This window comes from Oncorhynchus mykiss, chromosome 6, assembly GCF_013265735.2.
Source record: "Oncorhynchus mykiss isolate Arlee chromosome 6, USDA_OmykA_1.1, whole genome shotgun sequence".
Lineage (NCBI taxonomy): Eukaryota > Metazoa > Chordata > Actinopteri > Salmoniformes > Salmonidae > Oncorhynchus > Oncorhynchus mykiss.
In genome coordinates, this window is record NC_048570.1 from 33097549 (window position 1) to 33113889 (window position 16341).

At 44.2% G+C, this 16341-nt stretch overlaps 1 protein-coding gene across 1 annotated transcript; it reads right to left on the minus strand.

The window, feature by feature from the left end:
* Positions 1 to 1517: 1517 nt before the first annotated feature.
* Positions 1518 to 6208, minus strand: LOC110525798. Its single transcript, XM_021606229.2, has 6 exons — positions 5945 to 6208; positions 4346 to 4488; positions 4075 to 4139; positions 3422 to 3532; positions 2864 to 2965; positions 1518 to 2156 (listed from the first exon to the last, which is right to left on the minus strand). The coding sequence occupies exons 1-6, from the start codon at positions 6176 to 6178 to the stop codon at positions 1801 to 1803; spliced, it is 1011 nt and encodes a 336-aa protein (XP_021461904.2). The 5' UTR covers positions 6179 to 6208; the 3' UTR covers positions 1518 to 1800.
* Between the last annotated feature and the right edge of the window lie 10133 nt (positions 6209 to 16341).

Consider the following 16341-nt stretch of genomic DNA (forward strand, 5'->3'; position numbering starts at 1 on the left):
TCAGCTGAATTCACAGTCATGTTTGTGGAACCATTCCTAGACAATCCTAGCCTTGTGGCATTATTCTGCAGTGAAAAAAAGCTATTCACAGATGGATAGACTGCTGCCATGAAGGGATGCACCTGATTTGGCAATGTGTTCAGATATCCTGTGGCATTCAAACGTTGCTCCACTTTTATCAAGGGGACCAATGTGTTCCATGAAAACACACCACCACCACCAGCCTGCAATGTTGACACACGGTATGATGGATGCATGTACGAAGTGCTTTTCACCATACCCTAGTCCTCCCATCAGCGTAAAACAGCAGGAACCGGGATTCATCAGACCTGGCAATCCAGTGTTTTTGATCCTTAGCCCACTGCAAATGCAGTATTTTGCTGAAAGAAGGTCGTCGGCTGCCGTACCCCATTCGTATCGAGGTACGATGAGTTGTGCATTATTTTATGAATCACAATTCGTGTCAGCCTCCTTTGTCCTCTCATCAATTACCTGTTTTTGACCACTGGCCTGCCGTTGGTTGGATGTCCTTTGGGTGGTGGACCATTCTTGATACACACAGGAAACTGTTGAGCTTGAAAAATCTAGCAGTGTTGCAGTTCTTAACACACTCAAACCGGTGCGTCTGTCACCTACTACCATACCCCGTTCAAAGATACTTCAATGTTTTGTCTTGCCCATTCACCCTCTGAATTTAGGCTGAAAAATCCCCTTCATCTACACTGATTGAAGTGGATTTAACAGTTGACCTCAATAAGGGTTCATAGCTTTCACCTGGTCAGTCTATCTTATGGAAAGGGCATGTTTTGTACACTCGGTGTATATGACAATGTCTATTACTATGTACTCCACATTTGAAGAAATGGTCCATATTGTCATGCTGTGTTTCAAAACCACAGTATTAACCTGCACAGTAAATCTCTACACATTTCAAGTTCGGTATAGAAGTAGTTGGCGGTTGTCTGATTTTTTTAAAAGGATAATACCAGTCAAACTTTTAGTGTTTGTTTAATTAGTCCACTGTTGATACAGTCTAAAATGTTTTGCATGTCAGCAATTTTTCTAATCCAATTAGGCAAGTCAGTTAAGAACAAATTCTTATTTACAAAGATGGCCAAAACACGGACGACTGTGCGCTGCCCTATGGGACTCACGGCCAGATGTGATTCAGCCTGGAAGCGAACCAGGGACTGTAGTGATGCCTCTTGCCCTGAGATACAGTGCCTTAGAATGCTGCGCCACTCGGAAGCACTCAAACAATCAAGTTTTCAGGATATAGAACTTTCAAAATACAGAAAGAGTCACAGTATGATGCGTATTTTGAAAACCTGATTGCTGACATGCAAAACATTTTGGGACCGTATCAACAGTGGACTAATGAAACACATTTTTGAGTGTAATTTTCCTTTAACTCACTTCTCAATATAGCCCAAGTAACCTAGATATGTACAGGAAGTTGTACATTGTACACCCAGTGTTACATTATATTCAGATCTTATAACATCAAAGGAAAAAAGTTACAAGGTTGAATGTGTTTATTTAAATGTCTTTGTTTGAACAGTCATATTTTGTTATTTAAGATACCTTGAACTGTTATCAAATAAACAGCAAAAAGACACAGTTCATGGTAAAAACTTTAGCATTTTTTAACAATACAGCACCTAGAATGTGTCATGAGTATGTAAGACATGGTTTGAAGTGCATGGAAGTACAAGTGGTATTTGGTTAGTGGTTATGGGATCAAAGTTCCACTAAAGGGAGGTTTTGTTGGGCAACACGGTGAGGATCTGGTTCTCTTATTCACTTTGTTGTCTTCTCCTCCGCTGTAGCCTTCTCCTCCTCTGTAGCCTTCTCCTCCTCTGTAGCCTTCTCCTCCTCTGTAGCCTTCTCCTCCTCTGTAGCCTTCTCCTCCTCTGTAGCCTTCTCCTCCGCTGTAGCCTTCTCCTCCGCTGTAGCCTTCTCCTCCTCCGTAGCCTTCTCCTCCTCCGTAGCCTTCTCCTCCTCCGTAGCCTTCTCCTCCTCCGTAGCCTTCTCCTCCGTAGCCTTCTCCTCCTCCGTAGGCTGCTTCTCCTCCATAATCTCCTCCATAATCTCCTCCTCCACCACCACCTTCTCCTCCACCACCTTCTTCTCCTCCTTGTCATCAGGGCACAGCTCTGAAATACAGAGGCGACCCGTCATTCGGGGCAGGTGGCGCCCCACCTGTTTAGCAAAAAATGGTCTAATTGTTTTGCATGTTATTTGGGCATGAATACGTGTCACACATCAGTTTGCAAACAATGTAAAAAAAATATATAATTCAGTTAATAAAGCCGCATACAAACTTGTTAAGTAAGGCAGCTCCAAAATGCAGGTGTTTCAGCCTAGCTCAGTGCTTTCGGTGGTGGTGGGGCATCCAGCGGAATATACGGAGCGCAAGGTTTGGTAATGTAATCTATTTGCGCCGTGATTGGCTCAGTGTTCTGTCACTCATGGGGACGCTACGTCGCCGCAACATCTACAGGGAGAGCTCTAAAATTCAAGCCCCTTGAGTGGTGCCATAAAGTTACATTAGAAGTGCCCTTCCAAGAAGGCTCCAGATCATTGGCCACAGATCAACTGACATCAAATCACATATCTGCCGTAGCTTTATTGGACTGAAGTCTAGATTTAAGGATCTCTTTTCCAAGCTTAAAAGGATAAACATTCAACACCATGGGTCAGAGAAGGTTGAATACATTGGCCATGCTATCAATCCTGACAATGGAATGGCCATTGCTTTCTCTGTCTGCACAATATACATTTAAAGTTTCACATTTTGTAGATTTTTTTTTACCATCTATAAAAGATAATGAAAAGATGAGGAGCAAAGAGAACCCCTGACCTGTTTTTCCATCGTAGGTCTGGTGTTTCTCTGGGAAGTTCAGACACTCTGCCTGTTTCTTATAGGTGTCCAGGTATGTGTGATCCATTTTCCCTGTCCTTGCTGAGAGAGGGAGAACGAGAGAGAGGCTGGTGAGCTGACCTACAGTCCTGCTGGTGTAATCTTTAAGGGCTGGTAACAGACAACAAAAGGCTCAACTCCCATTAAGTCTTTCAAAGCATTGAATATATCTCGCTGGTTCTGAAATAATGACTGATCCCTTTGACAGAAAGATAGCGTTTTAACACCTTGTCGATGTAGGGTCAACCAGGCTTTCACAATGCTTTGTCTGGAGTGTAGCATGCCTAAACTGCTAGTATTTATCAATGTCAATAAGTGGGGTTAGCCTAATCCCAGATCTGTATGTGCTTAAGCCAACTCCTCTGACCATCGTTGTCATGCCATACATTTGTCATGACACTGAACCAGCAGTTAGGAATTGGTTAAAGCACATCCAGATGGGGCCGACAATTTTGGGGATGGATTTCCTCAAATCAATTGAGAATTGATCAGACTTACTGAACAGGAGCAGGTATCTGCCAGTGACATCTCCATTACGAGATGTGTCTGACCAAAGCAGGCAGTCAGGGCAGGTCTCCAGGTACTGGCCTTTGTGTTCAGACAAATGAACTGTGGATCCACAAAATAAAATAAATGCCTTGTCCATTATGATTAGGACATTTGGTAACGCTTTTTTTTCTGTCCTGCTTCAGCTGTTACAGTACACATTCAACACACTTGGTAAGTACCTTGTACCAAATGGCAGGTTACTTTTTGGTGCTTGTTTCAGTGAATACCAAAGAAAATAAAACGAAATTATTATTACTATTGCTACATGATTACCATGTAATTTCCAAGTAAAAAATACCAGACTATAAAATACAGTAACAGTACATATTATTTATCTTTACAGGCATACGATGACATACAGTGAAGACATAACATGGCAATATACACATTAATAGTTAAGTGGATAAAGGCCCTCTCTTATTGAGCAGCTAAATGTTTTCATCCCTCAGATGTAGAGCACTAGCCAGGTTGCCAGATTGTTTCTGCTTCAGCCAACTTGCTCCTTTGCCGATGTCCTATTTGGCATAACAACGCCAGGGGAGGGTGTTGGCTAAAGCACAGACAGATATGGCAACCAGGCTAGTAGAGCACAGGTCACTTACTGTGTACTGTGGAAGTGGTGCCGGAGATGGTAGCATGTGTTGTACCCACGATGCATTTTCCATCACTGATGGACATTTTGAAAAACGTGTTAGCATGTTGTATGATTCATTGCTTAGGTGCCAATTTGAAACATTGTCTTTGCTTTCAGAGAAAGGTCAAATTAAATGTCTACCATTGCACATACTTTCCTGATATTTAATAAAGCCCTTTCCAAACTACTATGACATTCACTAAAGTCTGCATTCATATCCACAATATAGCCAGACTTACATGCGGTCTCCCCATCTTAGGGTGACTACTTTATGGTCCGATGTAGCCGACAGGTCTATCCAGGAGCTTTTCAGAGTCCCCAAAGCATTTTGGAAGAATAAATGATCCGCAGACCCCATCACATACACCCATTTGCCATAGAGCTGCCAGTCACAGACAAGGAAAAAAACATGAGTTTCATACCATCTAATTGCCTCATCCTATACCAATATGGACCATTTTGAAGTTGGAAGAAACACAAGGGTAGTATAGTAAAAAGAAAATGTGTAGGTGTTATGGATTAACATCCCTTGCCTTATCATGGATGTACAGTTGCCTATCCAATAGAAGACACAATGTTTTCTTTAATGGAAGCCTTTCTAATGCAAATTCGTTTGAGTGTGGAGTACCACAGGGCAGCCGGCTTGGACCATTTATTGTTTTTGGTGTTTACTAATGACTTTCCTTGAATAAAGCCTATGTGTCTATGTACTCTGACGACTCAACAGTATACACGTCGGCTGCAACAGTAAAATAACTTACGTTTAAGGTAACTAACAATAAGCTGGTCCTAAACATCTCAAACTAAAAGCATAATTTTTGGGACAAATCACTCAAAACCCTAATCCTCATCTGGATCTATTATTGAATGTGGCTATTGAGCAAGTTGAGGAGACAACTGCTGGGTGTCAACCTAGATGGCAAGCTTTGATGGTCAAAACATAATTATGACTGAACGGTTACTAAAATGGGATGAGGTCTGTCTATGGTAAGGCATTGCTCTGCTTTCTCTATCTCAGTCAACCAGACCCTAGTTTTGTCACACCTCCACTACTGTCCAGTTGTGGTCAGGTGCAGCAAAGAAGGAATTAGGCAAATTGCAGTTGGTGCAAAACAGAGCAGCACGTATTGCACTTTGATGTACACGGAGTACGAATGACATGCATGTCAATCTCTCCTGGCTCAAAGTTGAGGAGAGATTGACTGCATCACGATTGGTCTTTGTGCGAGGTGTTGAAGGTACCAAACTGTCTGTTGAAGCAGTTGGCACACAGTTCGGACACTCATCGGCATAGCACAAGACATCCAACCAGAGGTCTCTTCACAGTCCCCAGTTCCAGAACAGAGGCTGGGAAACACCGTATTAAATAGAGCCGTGACTACATGGAACTCTGCCACAGCAGGTAACTCAAGCTAGCAATAAAACCAGACTCAAAGAACAGATAAAAGAACACCTTACAGCATGACGGGAACTGTGAAAACACAGACATTTATATGCATTTTGTGTTGTATTTTGCATTATGTATGTGATACGTGATTGGGATATGACTGTGGTATGTGCTTGTCTCACCATCTTAATATGAATGAACTAGCTTGTGGGTTGCTCTGGATGGGAGCGTCCGCTGAATGGTTAAATTGTAATGTAAATGTGCTATATATTATTTATTTTATTTGTGTTTCCTATTTTGGAAACCCCAGGAAGAGTAAATTGCAGATCCTAATAAATACTTCACAGCATCTGTCACTGTCCATAGTAGGTTTGCCGGATAGGGAGTAGAGTGTCATCTGAGACGTATTCATTAGGTCCAAAATATATTTAGTATTATGATCACAACTTACCTCGGTATGGTCCTCCAGTACCAGGGGTTTGACCAGTTCTTTACAGTCCGGTGCAGATGCAGCACTCAGAGAGGCTAGTGCCAGGAGAGCTACAACCAGCTGAACAGCCATAGAGAGAGGTAGAGAGAGATGGAGCAGAGACACTGAGGACGATCGTACAGTACAGATAGAGCAGAACACCTCTACTGCTGGGGCATATGCCTCCCGGAGGCTTAGACAAAAACACTGTTGCATAAGGGGCAATGTGGAGGAGGAAGAGGGGAGGCTTTCAACATGCTTCAATGCTTGAATGGGTAAATGGAGGGCTAAATCAGCATTCATTTCCAGACTTGTCTTATATAACTCTGAATGGATGTCCCCTCCCTGACTGAGGAGACACCATCTATTAGCTAGGGACCAGAGCACTCTAAATAGAAGCTTCTGTTTGGGACTATTGTCCTTGAATGAATACAAACGGACAGCCTGGATACCAGCTAAATGATAACATCCACATTATGGTGAAAAGGGCCTCAATTGCTTTTGTTTGAAGGAACTATCTAAATAATTACTTAGATGATCAATAGCATGTACATTGTGTCTGGTTTGGAATGGGACTACAGTAAAAACAACATTGCAGGATGAAGAGGGATGCAGCCCTTGGTTTGGTTTCTGTGCACATGAGGGGGTCTTACACTTTCTCTTGAGTTACCTGGCAACCAACTGCCTTGGTCCCAAAACAAAAGAGCTTCTCTTTTAAATGTTTTGTTGACAAATGTGCTGACCACTAGGAACCAATAAACTCATTCAGGGTGAGGGCTACATGGAAACTTTGAATAAAATACTGAAACAGGTAGCAAGTAAACAGATATCTATTTCCTCCAGTTTCAATTTATTTTCCATTTCAATAAGACATATCGACCTTGATATGGCTGTCTATTAAGTTGAACAGTTAAGCATGAAGTACATGATTTCTGTGTCACCGGGGAGTGGCAGAAATACTGCCCCTTGCCCATAGCTTGACTTTTGGTGAGCGGAGCGTGTTCCTTCTGATCGGTAGGCTACATGGAACTCTGAAGGGTCATGTTTTGGTGGGGTCTCTCATTCACCATAAACAGTTGTAATGAAACACATAGAAGTTACTGTTTAAGACTTGAATTAATTGTAGAACAAAATTACATACAGTAACAATGTTTGTTTAGTAGTAATAATAAGTATCAAGCAACTAAATGCATTGTACAGTAAAATAATTGAATATACTGTAACACAATTCAACACGTTAAGAAGGTTAGAACAGTCCCAGTGATGGGTGATTCTGTTGATCCGGTGGCTTAGACTTAAGCCTGTTGTCTGTCATTTCCTTTACTCATCAGGACACCGATCTGAAACAGAAAGAGAGAAGATATTTACAGGAGTGAATGCTCTCCCAGTACGAAATAACTCATTCCGTTTTAAGATAGTTTCATTAGATGGTAAAAGGTGAGAGAAGTACATTAACTATATCATACCCAGGTCCCCAAAGTGGTATTGTGGGAGGAAGTTGAGACACTGCATGTTTCTTAAAGGTCTCCAGTTATGAGGCTTCTAATCTCCTCCTAGTCCTCGCTGAGAGAAAGAGAGGGTGGGTTAACTGATCTATCAGTCTTTTTTTTGTGTCTGACTGGAGAGATTGATGGTGGGATTGGTACGGGTGATGATACTATAAAAACACTGACAAAGCAAATTACTTTAATCATTTGACTTACTGAATAGAACGCTGTATCTGCTTCTGGTCTCTCCCTCAGAGGTCGACACGACAGTAGAGTCTGGTCACAGGAGGCAGTCACGGCAGGTTTCAGGGTGCTTACCATCATGGTCAAATCAAAGTTTGTCACGTGCGCCGAACCTTACAGTGAAATGCTTACTTACCGGCCCTAACCAACAGTGCAATTAAGTAAAAAATAGTTATTAAGTGAACAATAGATAACACTAATTGAGGTAGTATGTATATGTAGGTATGGTTAAAGTGACTATGCAAATATGATAAACAGAGTAGCAGCAGGGTTTGGGGGGGCAGGACAATGCAAATAGTCCGGGTAGCCATTTGATTACTTGTTCAGGAGTCTTATGGCTTGGGGGTAAAAAATGTTGAAGTCTTTTGGTCCTAGACTTGGCGCTCCGGTACCGCTTGCCATGCGGTAGTAGAGAGAACATTCTATGACTGGGGGTGGCTGTGGTCGTTGACAATTTTTTGGGCCTTCCTCTGACACCGCCTGGTGTAGAGGTCCTGGATGGCAGGCAGCTTAGTCCCAGTGATATTCTGGGCCATGTACGCACTACCCTCTGTAGTGCCTTGCGGTCGGAGACCGAGTAGTTGCCGTACCAGGCAGTGATGCTCTCGATGTTGCAGCTGTAGAACCTTTTGAGGATCTGAGGACCCATGCCAAATTGTTTAAGTTTCCTGAGGGGGAACTGGCTTTGTCGTGCCCTCTTCACAACTGTCTTGGTGTGTTTGTACCATTCTAGTTTGTTGGTGATGTGGACACCAAGGAACTTGAAGCTCTCAACCTGCTCCTCTACAGCCCCTTCGATGAGAATGGGTCCTCGGTCCTCCTTTTCCTGTAGTTCAATCATCTCCTTAATCTTGATTATGTTGAGGGATAGGCTGTTATTCTGGCACTACCTGGCCAAGTCTCTGACCTCCTCCCTATAGGCTGTCTCGTCATTGTCAGTGATCAAGCCTACCACTGTTGTGTCGTCGGAAAACTTAATGATGGTGTTGGAGTCATGCTTGGCCATGCAGTCATCGGTGAAAAGGGAGTACAGGAGGGGACTGAGCACACACCCCTGAGGGGCCCCCGTGTTGAGGATCAGCGTGGCGGATGTGTTGCTACCTAACCTCACCACTTGGGGGCAGCCCGTCAGGAAGTCCAGGATCCAGTTGCAGAGGGAAGTGTTTAGTCTCAGGATCCTTAGCTTAGTGATGAGCTTTGAGGGTACTATGGGGTTGAACGCTGAGCTCTAGTCAATGAATAGCATTCTCATGTAGGTGTTCCTTTTGTCCAGATGGGAAAGGGCAGTGTGGAGTGCAATAGAGATTGCATCATCTGTGGATCTGTTTGGGCGGTATGCAAATTGGAGTGGGTCTAGGGTTTCTGGGATAATGGTGTTAATGTGAGCCATTACCAGCCTTTCAAAGCAATTCATGGCTACCGACAAGAGTGCTACGGGTCTGTAGTCATTTTGGCAGGTTGCCTTAGTGTTCATGGGCACATGGACTGGTGGTCTGCTTGAAACATGTTGGTATTACAGACTCAATCAGGGATATGTTGTGAACGTTGACTTGTTTAAAGGTCTTACTCACGTTGGCTATGGAGAGTGTGATAACAGTCGTCCGGAACAGCTGATGCTCTCATGCATGCCTTAGTGTTGCTTGCCTCGACGCGATTTAATCGTCTGGTAGGCTCATGTCACTGGGCAGCTCGTGGCTATGCTTCCCCTTGTAGTCTGTAATAGTTTGAAACCTCTGCCACATAAGACGTGCGTCGGAGCCGGTGTAGTACGATTCAATCTTAGCCCTGTATTGGCGCTTTGCCTGTTTGATGGTTCGTTGGTGGGCATAGCAGGATTTCTTATAAGCTTCCGGGTTAGAGTCCTGCACCTTGAAAATGGCAGCTCTACCCTTTAGCTCAGTGTGAATGTTGTCTGTAATCCATGGCTTCTGGTTGGGGTATGTTCGTACAGTCACTGTGGGGACGACATCCTCGATGCACTTATTGATAAAGCCAGTGACTGATGTCATGTACTCAATGCCATCGGAAGAATCCAGGAACATGTTCCAGTCTGTGCTGACAAAACAGTAGTTTTGCATCTGCTTCATCTGACAACTTTTTTTATAGACCGAGCCACTGGTGCTTCCTGCTTTAATTTTTGCATGTAAGCAGGAATCAGGAGGATAGAATTGTGGTCAGATTTACCAAATGGAGTGCAAGGGAGAGCTTTGTATGTGGAGTACAGGTGATCTAGTATTTTTTTCCCTCTGGTTGCACATCAACATGTTGATAGAAATTAGGTAAAACTGATGTTTCCCTGCATTAAAATCCCCCGGCCACTAGGAGTGACGCCTCTGGGTGAGCGGTTTCCTGATACAGCTGATTGAGCAAGGTCTTAGTGCCAGCATCTGTCTGTGGTGGTAAATTAACAGCCACGTAAAGTGTGGATAAAAACTCTTGGCAAATAGTGTGGTCTACAGTTTATCATAACTTACTCTACTTCAGGCGAGCAAAATCTAGAGACTTTCTTAGATTTCGTGCACCAGCCGTTGTTTACAAATATGCACAGACCCCCCCCCCCCCCCCCCCCCCTTCGTCTTACCGGAGTGTGCTGTTCTATCTTGCCGGTGCAGAGTGTCCTGCTAGCTGAATATCCATGTCATCATTCAGCCACTATTCCGTGAAACATAAGATGTTACAGTTTCTGATGTCCCGTTGGTAGGATATTCGTGATCGTACCTCGTCTAATTTATTGTCCACTGATTGCACGTTGGCAAGTAATATTGACGGTAACGGCAGCTTTCCCACTCGCCATCTGCAGATCCTTACGAGGCACCCCGCTCTGTGTCCTCTGTACCTGCGTCTCTTTCTCTTGCCAATGACGGGGATGTTGGCCTTGTCGGGTGTTTGAAGTAAATCCTGTGCGTCCTGCTTGTTGAAGAAAACATCTTTGTCTAATCCGAGGTGAGTGATCGCTGTCCTGATATCCAAATGCGCTGTGTGTGAATGCTGTTCATCGACTATAGCTCAGCTTTTAACACCCTAGTGCCCTCCAAGCTCATCACTAAGCTCGGGACCTTGGATCTGAACTCTTCCCTGTGCAACTGGGTCCTAGATTTACTGACGAGACGACCACAGGTGCTGAGGGAAGGCAACAACACATCCGCCATGCAAATCCTCAACACGGGAGCCGCCCAGGGGTGTGTGCGCTCAGCCCCCTCCTGTACTCCCTGTTCACCCATGACTGCTTGGCCACAGAGGACTCCAACTCAATCATCAAGTTTGCTGGTGACGCGACAGCGGTAGGCCTGATTACCAACTATGACAAAACAGACTACATGGAGGTCATAGCCCTGGTGGAGTGGTGCCAGGAAAATAACCTCTCCCTTAACATCAACAAAAGGAGCTGATTGTGGACTACAGGAGACCGAGGGAACATGCCCCCATCCTCATCTACAGGGCTGCAGTAGATACGGTCAAAAGTTCCACTGCATACACTTCACTGAGGACCTGAAATGGTCTCATCACACTGACACTGTGGTGAAGGTGAAACAGCGCCTCTACAAGCTCAGGTGCCTGAAGAAATTTGGCATGGCCTCTAAGACCCTCAAAGTTCTACAGATGCACCATTGAGTGCATTCTGTTGGGTTGCATCACCATCAGGTACGGCAACTGCACCGCCCTCAACTGCATGGCTCTCCAGAGGGTGGAGCTGTCAGCCCAACGCATCATCGGGGACACGCTATCTGCCCTCCAGAACTCTGTATCAAAGGAAGGCCAAGAAGATAATTTAACTTCGTAAATGTAATTGAAAATGTGATATATATATATATGCGTATCACTCCTGTGTTCCAATGGCACGTTGTGTTAGGTAATCCAAGTTTACAATTTTAGAAGGCTAATTGATCATTAGAAAACCCTTTCGCAATTATGCTAGCACAGCTGAAAACTGTGGTGCTGATTAAAGAAGCAATAAAACTGGCCTTCTTTAGACTAGTTGAGTATCTGGAGCATCAGCATTTGTGGGTTCTGTTACAGGATCAAAATGGACAGAAACAAAGCACTTTCTTCTGAAACTCGTCAGTCTGTTCTTGTTCTGGGAAATGAAGGCTATTCCATGTGAGAAATAGCCAAGAAACTGAAGATCTCGTAAAACGCTATGTGTACTACTGTCTCTAACCAGAATAGAAAGAGTGGGAGGCCCCGGTGCACAACTGAGCAAGAAGATTAGAGTGTCTAGTTTGGCATGGTACCTTGAGAAACAGACATCTCACAAGTCCTCAACTGGCAGCTTCATTAAATAGTACCCGCAAAACCAGTCTCAATGTCAACAGTGAAGAGGCGACTCCAGGATGCTGGCCTTCTTGTCAGAGTTGCAAAGAAAAAGCCATATCTCAGACTGGCCAATAAAAATAAAAGATTAAGATGGTCAAAAGAATACAGATGCTGGATGGACAGAGGAAGGCCAGCATCCCGGAGTCGCCTCTTCACTGTTGATGTTGAGACTGGTGTTTTGCAGGTACTATTTAATGAAGCTGCCAGTTGAGGACTTGAGGCGTCTTTTCAGCCATACCTGTTGCTGACAGGTGTATAAAATCGAGCACACAGCCATACAATCTCCATAGACAAAAATTGGCAGTTGAATAGTCTTACTGAACAGCTCAGGGACTTTCAACGTGGCACCGTCATAGGATGCAACCTTTCCAACAAAAGTTCTGCCCTGTTAGAGTTGCCCCGGTCAACTGTAAGTGCTGTTATTGTGAAGTGGAAACATCTAGGAGCAACAACGGCTTAGCTGTGAAGTGGTAGGCCGCACAAGCTCACAGAATGGGACCGCCGAGTGCTAAAGCGCATAGCAAGTAAAAATCGTCTGTCCTCGGTTGCAGCACTCACTACCGAGTTTCAAACTGCCTCTGGAAGCAACGTCAGCATAAGAACTGTTCGTTGGGAGCTTCATGAAATGGGTTTCCATGGCTGAGCAGCAACACACAAGCCTAAGATCACCATGCACAATGCCAAGCGTCGGCTGGAGTGGTGTAAAACTCACCGCCATTGGACTCCGGAGCAGAGGAAACGCTTCACCATATGGTAGTCCGACTGCCAAACCCAGATTTGTCCAATGCCAGGAGAACTCCACCTGCTCGAATGCACAGTGGCAACTGTCAAGTTTGGCGGAGTAGGAATAATGGTCTGGGGCTGTTTTTCATGGTTCGGGCAAGGCCCCTTAGTTCCAGTAAAGGGAAATCTTTACGCTACAGCATAAATTACATTCTAGACGAATCTGTGCTTCCAACTTTGTGGCAACAGTTTGTGGAAGGCCCTTTCCTGTTTCAGCATGACAATGCCCTGTGCACAAAGTGAGGTCCTTACAGAAATGGTTTGTCAAGATCGGTGTGGAAGAACTTGACTGGCCTGCACAGAGTCCTGACCTCAACCCCATCAAACACCTTCGGGATTAATTGGAATGCCGACTGTGAGCCAGGCGTAATCGCCCAACATCACTAATGCTCGTGGGTGAATGGAAGCAAGTCCTTGCAGCAATGTTCCAACATCTAGTGGAAAGCTTTCCAGAAGAGTGGATGCTGTTATATCAGCAAAGGGGGGGGGACCAACTCCATATTAATACCCATGATTTTGGCATGAGATGTTTGACAAGCAGTTGTCCACAGTGTATATCAGTGTAGTTACGTACATAAAGAGATTCTCCAATACTTTTTAGCCAGTAGTTCTTAAAGTGGTCCCTGGAAATTGTGTACTAGGTCACATACAGTGGGGCAAAAAAGTATTTTGTCAGCCACCAATTGTGCAAGTTCTCCAACTTAAAAAGATGAGAGAGGCCTGTAATTTTCAATCATAGGTACACTTCAACTATGACAGACAAAATTAGAAACAAAATCCAGAAAATCACATTGTAGGATTTTTAATGAATTTATTTGCAAATTATGGTGGAAAATAAGTATTTGGTCACCTACAAACAAGCAAGATTTCTGGCTCTCAGACCTGTAACTTCTTCTTTAAGGGGCTCCTGTCCTCCACTCGTTACCTGTATTAATGGCACCTGTTTGAACTTATCAGTATAAAAGACACCTGTCCACAACCTGAAACAGTCACACTCCAAACTCCACTATGGCCAAGACCAAAGAGCTGTCAAAGGACACTAGAAACAAAATTGTAGACCTGCACCAGGCTGGGAAGACTGAATCTGCAATAGGTAAGCAGCTTGGTTTGAATAAATCAACTGTGGGAGCAATTATTAGGAAATGGAAGACATACAAGACCACCAATAATCTCCCTCGATCTGGGGCTCCACGCAAGATCTCAAAATGATCACAAGAACGGTGAGCAAAAATCCCAGAACCACACGTGGGGACCTAATGAATGACCTGCAGAGAGCTGGGACCAAAGTAACAAAGCCTACCATCAGTAACACACTACGCCGCCAGGGACTCAAATCCTGCAGTGCCAGACGTGTCTCCCTGCTTAAGCCAGTACATGTCCAGGCCCGTCTGAAGTTTGCTAGAGAGCATTTGGATGATACAGAAGAAGATTGGGAGAATGTCATATGGTCAGATGAAACCAAAATATAACTTTTTGGTAAAAACTCAACTCGTCGTGTTTGGAGGACAAAGAATGCTGAGTTGCATCCAAAGAACTCCATACCTACTGTGAAGCATGGGGGTGGAAACATCATGCTTTGGGGCTGTTTTTCTGCAAAGGGACCAGGACGACTGATCCGTGTAAAGGAAAGAATGAATGGGGCCATGTATCGTGAGATTTTGAGTGAAAACTTCCTTACATCAGCAAGGGCATTGAAGATGAAACGTGGCTGGGTCTTTCAGCATGACAATGATCCCAAACACACAGCCAGGGCAACTAAGGAGTGGCTCCGTAAGAAGCATCTCAAGGTCCTGGAGTGGCCTAGCCAGTCTCCAGACCTGAACCCAATAGAAAATCTTTGGAGGGAGTTGAAAGTCCGTGTTGCCCAGCAACAGCCCCAAAACATCACTGCTCTAGAGGAGATCTGCATGGAGGAATGGGCCAAAATACCAGCAACAGTGTGTGAAAACCTTGTGAAGACTTACAGAAAATGTTTGACCTCTGTCATTGCCAACAAAGGGTATATAACAAAGTATTGAGATAAACTTTTGTTATTGACCAAATACTTATTTTCCACCATAATTTGCAAATAAATTCATTAAAAATCCTACAATGTGATTTTCTGGATTTTGTTTTCTCATTTTGTCTGTCATAGTTGAAGTGTACCTATGATGAAAATTATCTTTTTAAGTGGGAGAACTTGCACAATTGGTGGCTGACTAAATACTTTTTTGCCCCACTGTATGTGCAGATACAGTGGGGAGAACAAGTATTTGATACACTGCCGATTTTGCAGGTTTTCCTACTTACAAAGCATGTAGAGGTCTGTAATTTATATAGGTACAACTTCAACTGTGAGAGACGGAATCTAAAACAAAAATCCAGAAAAATCACATTATGATTTTTAAGTAATTAATTTGCATTTTATACATCAGAAAAGCAGAACTTAATATTTGGTACAGAAACCTGTTTGCAATTATCATACATGTCCTGTAGTTCTTGACCAGGTTTGCACACACTGCAGCAGGGATTTTGGCCCACTCCTGCATACAGAACTTCTCCAGATCCTTCAGGTTTCGGGGCTGTCGCTGGGCAATACGGACTTTTAGCTCCCTCCAAAGATTTTCTATTGGGTTCAGGTCTGGAGACTGGCTAGGCCACTCCAGGACCTTGAGATGCTTCTTACGGAGCCACTCCTTAGTTGCCCTGGCTGTGTGTTTTGGGCCATTGTCATGCTGGAAGACCCAGCCATGACCCATCTTCAATGCTCTTACTGAGGGAAGGAGGTTGTTGGCCAAGATCTCGCGATACATGGCCCCATCCATCCTCCCCTCAATACGGTGCAGTTGTCCTGTCCCCTTTGCAGAAAAGCATCCCCAAAGAATTATGTTTCCAAACTTCGACGGCCCTGGACATGCGCTGGCTTGAGCAGGGGGACCTTGCGTGCGCTGCAGGATTTTAATCCATGACGGCGTATTGTGTTACTATTTTTTTTTGTTGAGACTGTGGTCCCAGCTCTCTTCAGGTCATTGACCAGGTCCTGCCGTGTAGTTCTGGGCTGATCCCTCACCTTCCTCATGATCATTGATGCCCCACGAGGTGAGATCTTGCATGGAGCCCCAGTCCAAGGGTGATTGACCGTCATCTTGAACTTCTTCCATTTTTTTATAATTGCGCCAACAGTTGTTGCCTTCTCACCAAGCTGCTTGCCTATTGTCCTATAGCCCATCCCAGCCTTGTGCAGGTCTACAATTTTATCCCGAATGTCCTTACACAGCTCTCTGGTCTTGGTCATTGTGGAGAGGTTGGAGTCTGTTTGAGTGTGTGGACAGGTGTCTTTTATAGAGGTAACGAGTTCAAACAGGTGCAGTTAATACAGGTAAATGAGTGCCGAACAGGAGGGCTTCTTAAAGAATAACTAACAGGTCTGTGAGAGCCGGAATTCTTACTGGTTGGGAAGGTGATCAAATACTTATGTCATGCAATAAAATGCAAATTAATTACTATTTTTGTTTTAGATTCTGTCTCTCACAGTTGAAGTGTACCTATGATAAAAATGACAGACCTCTACAT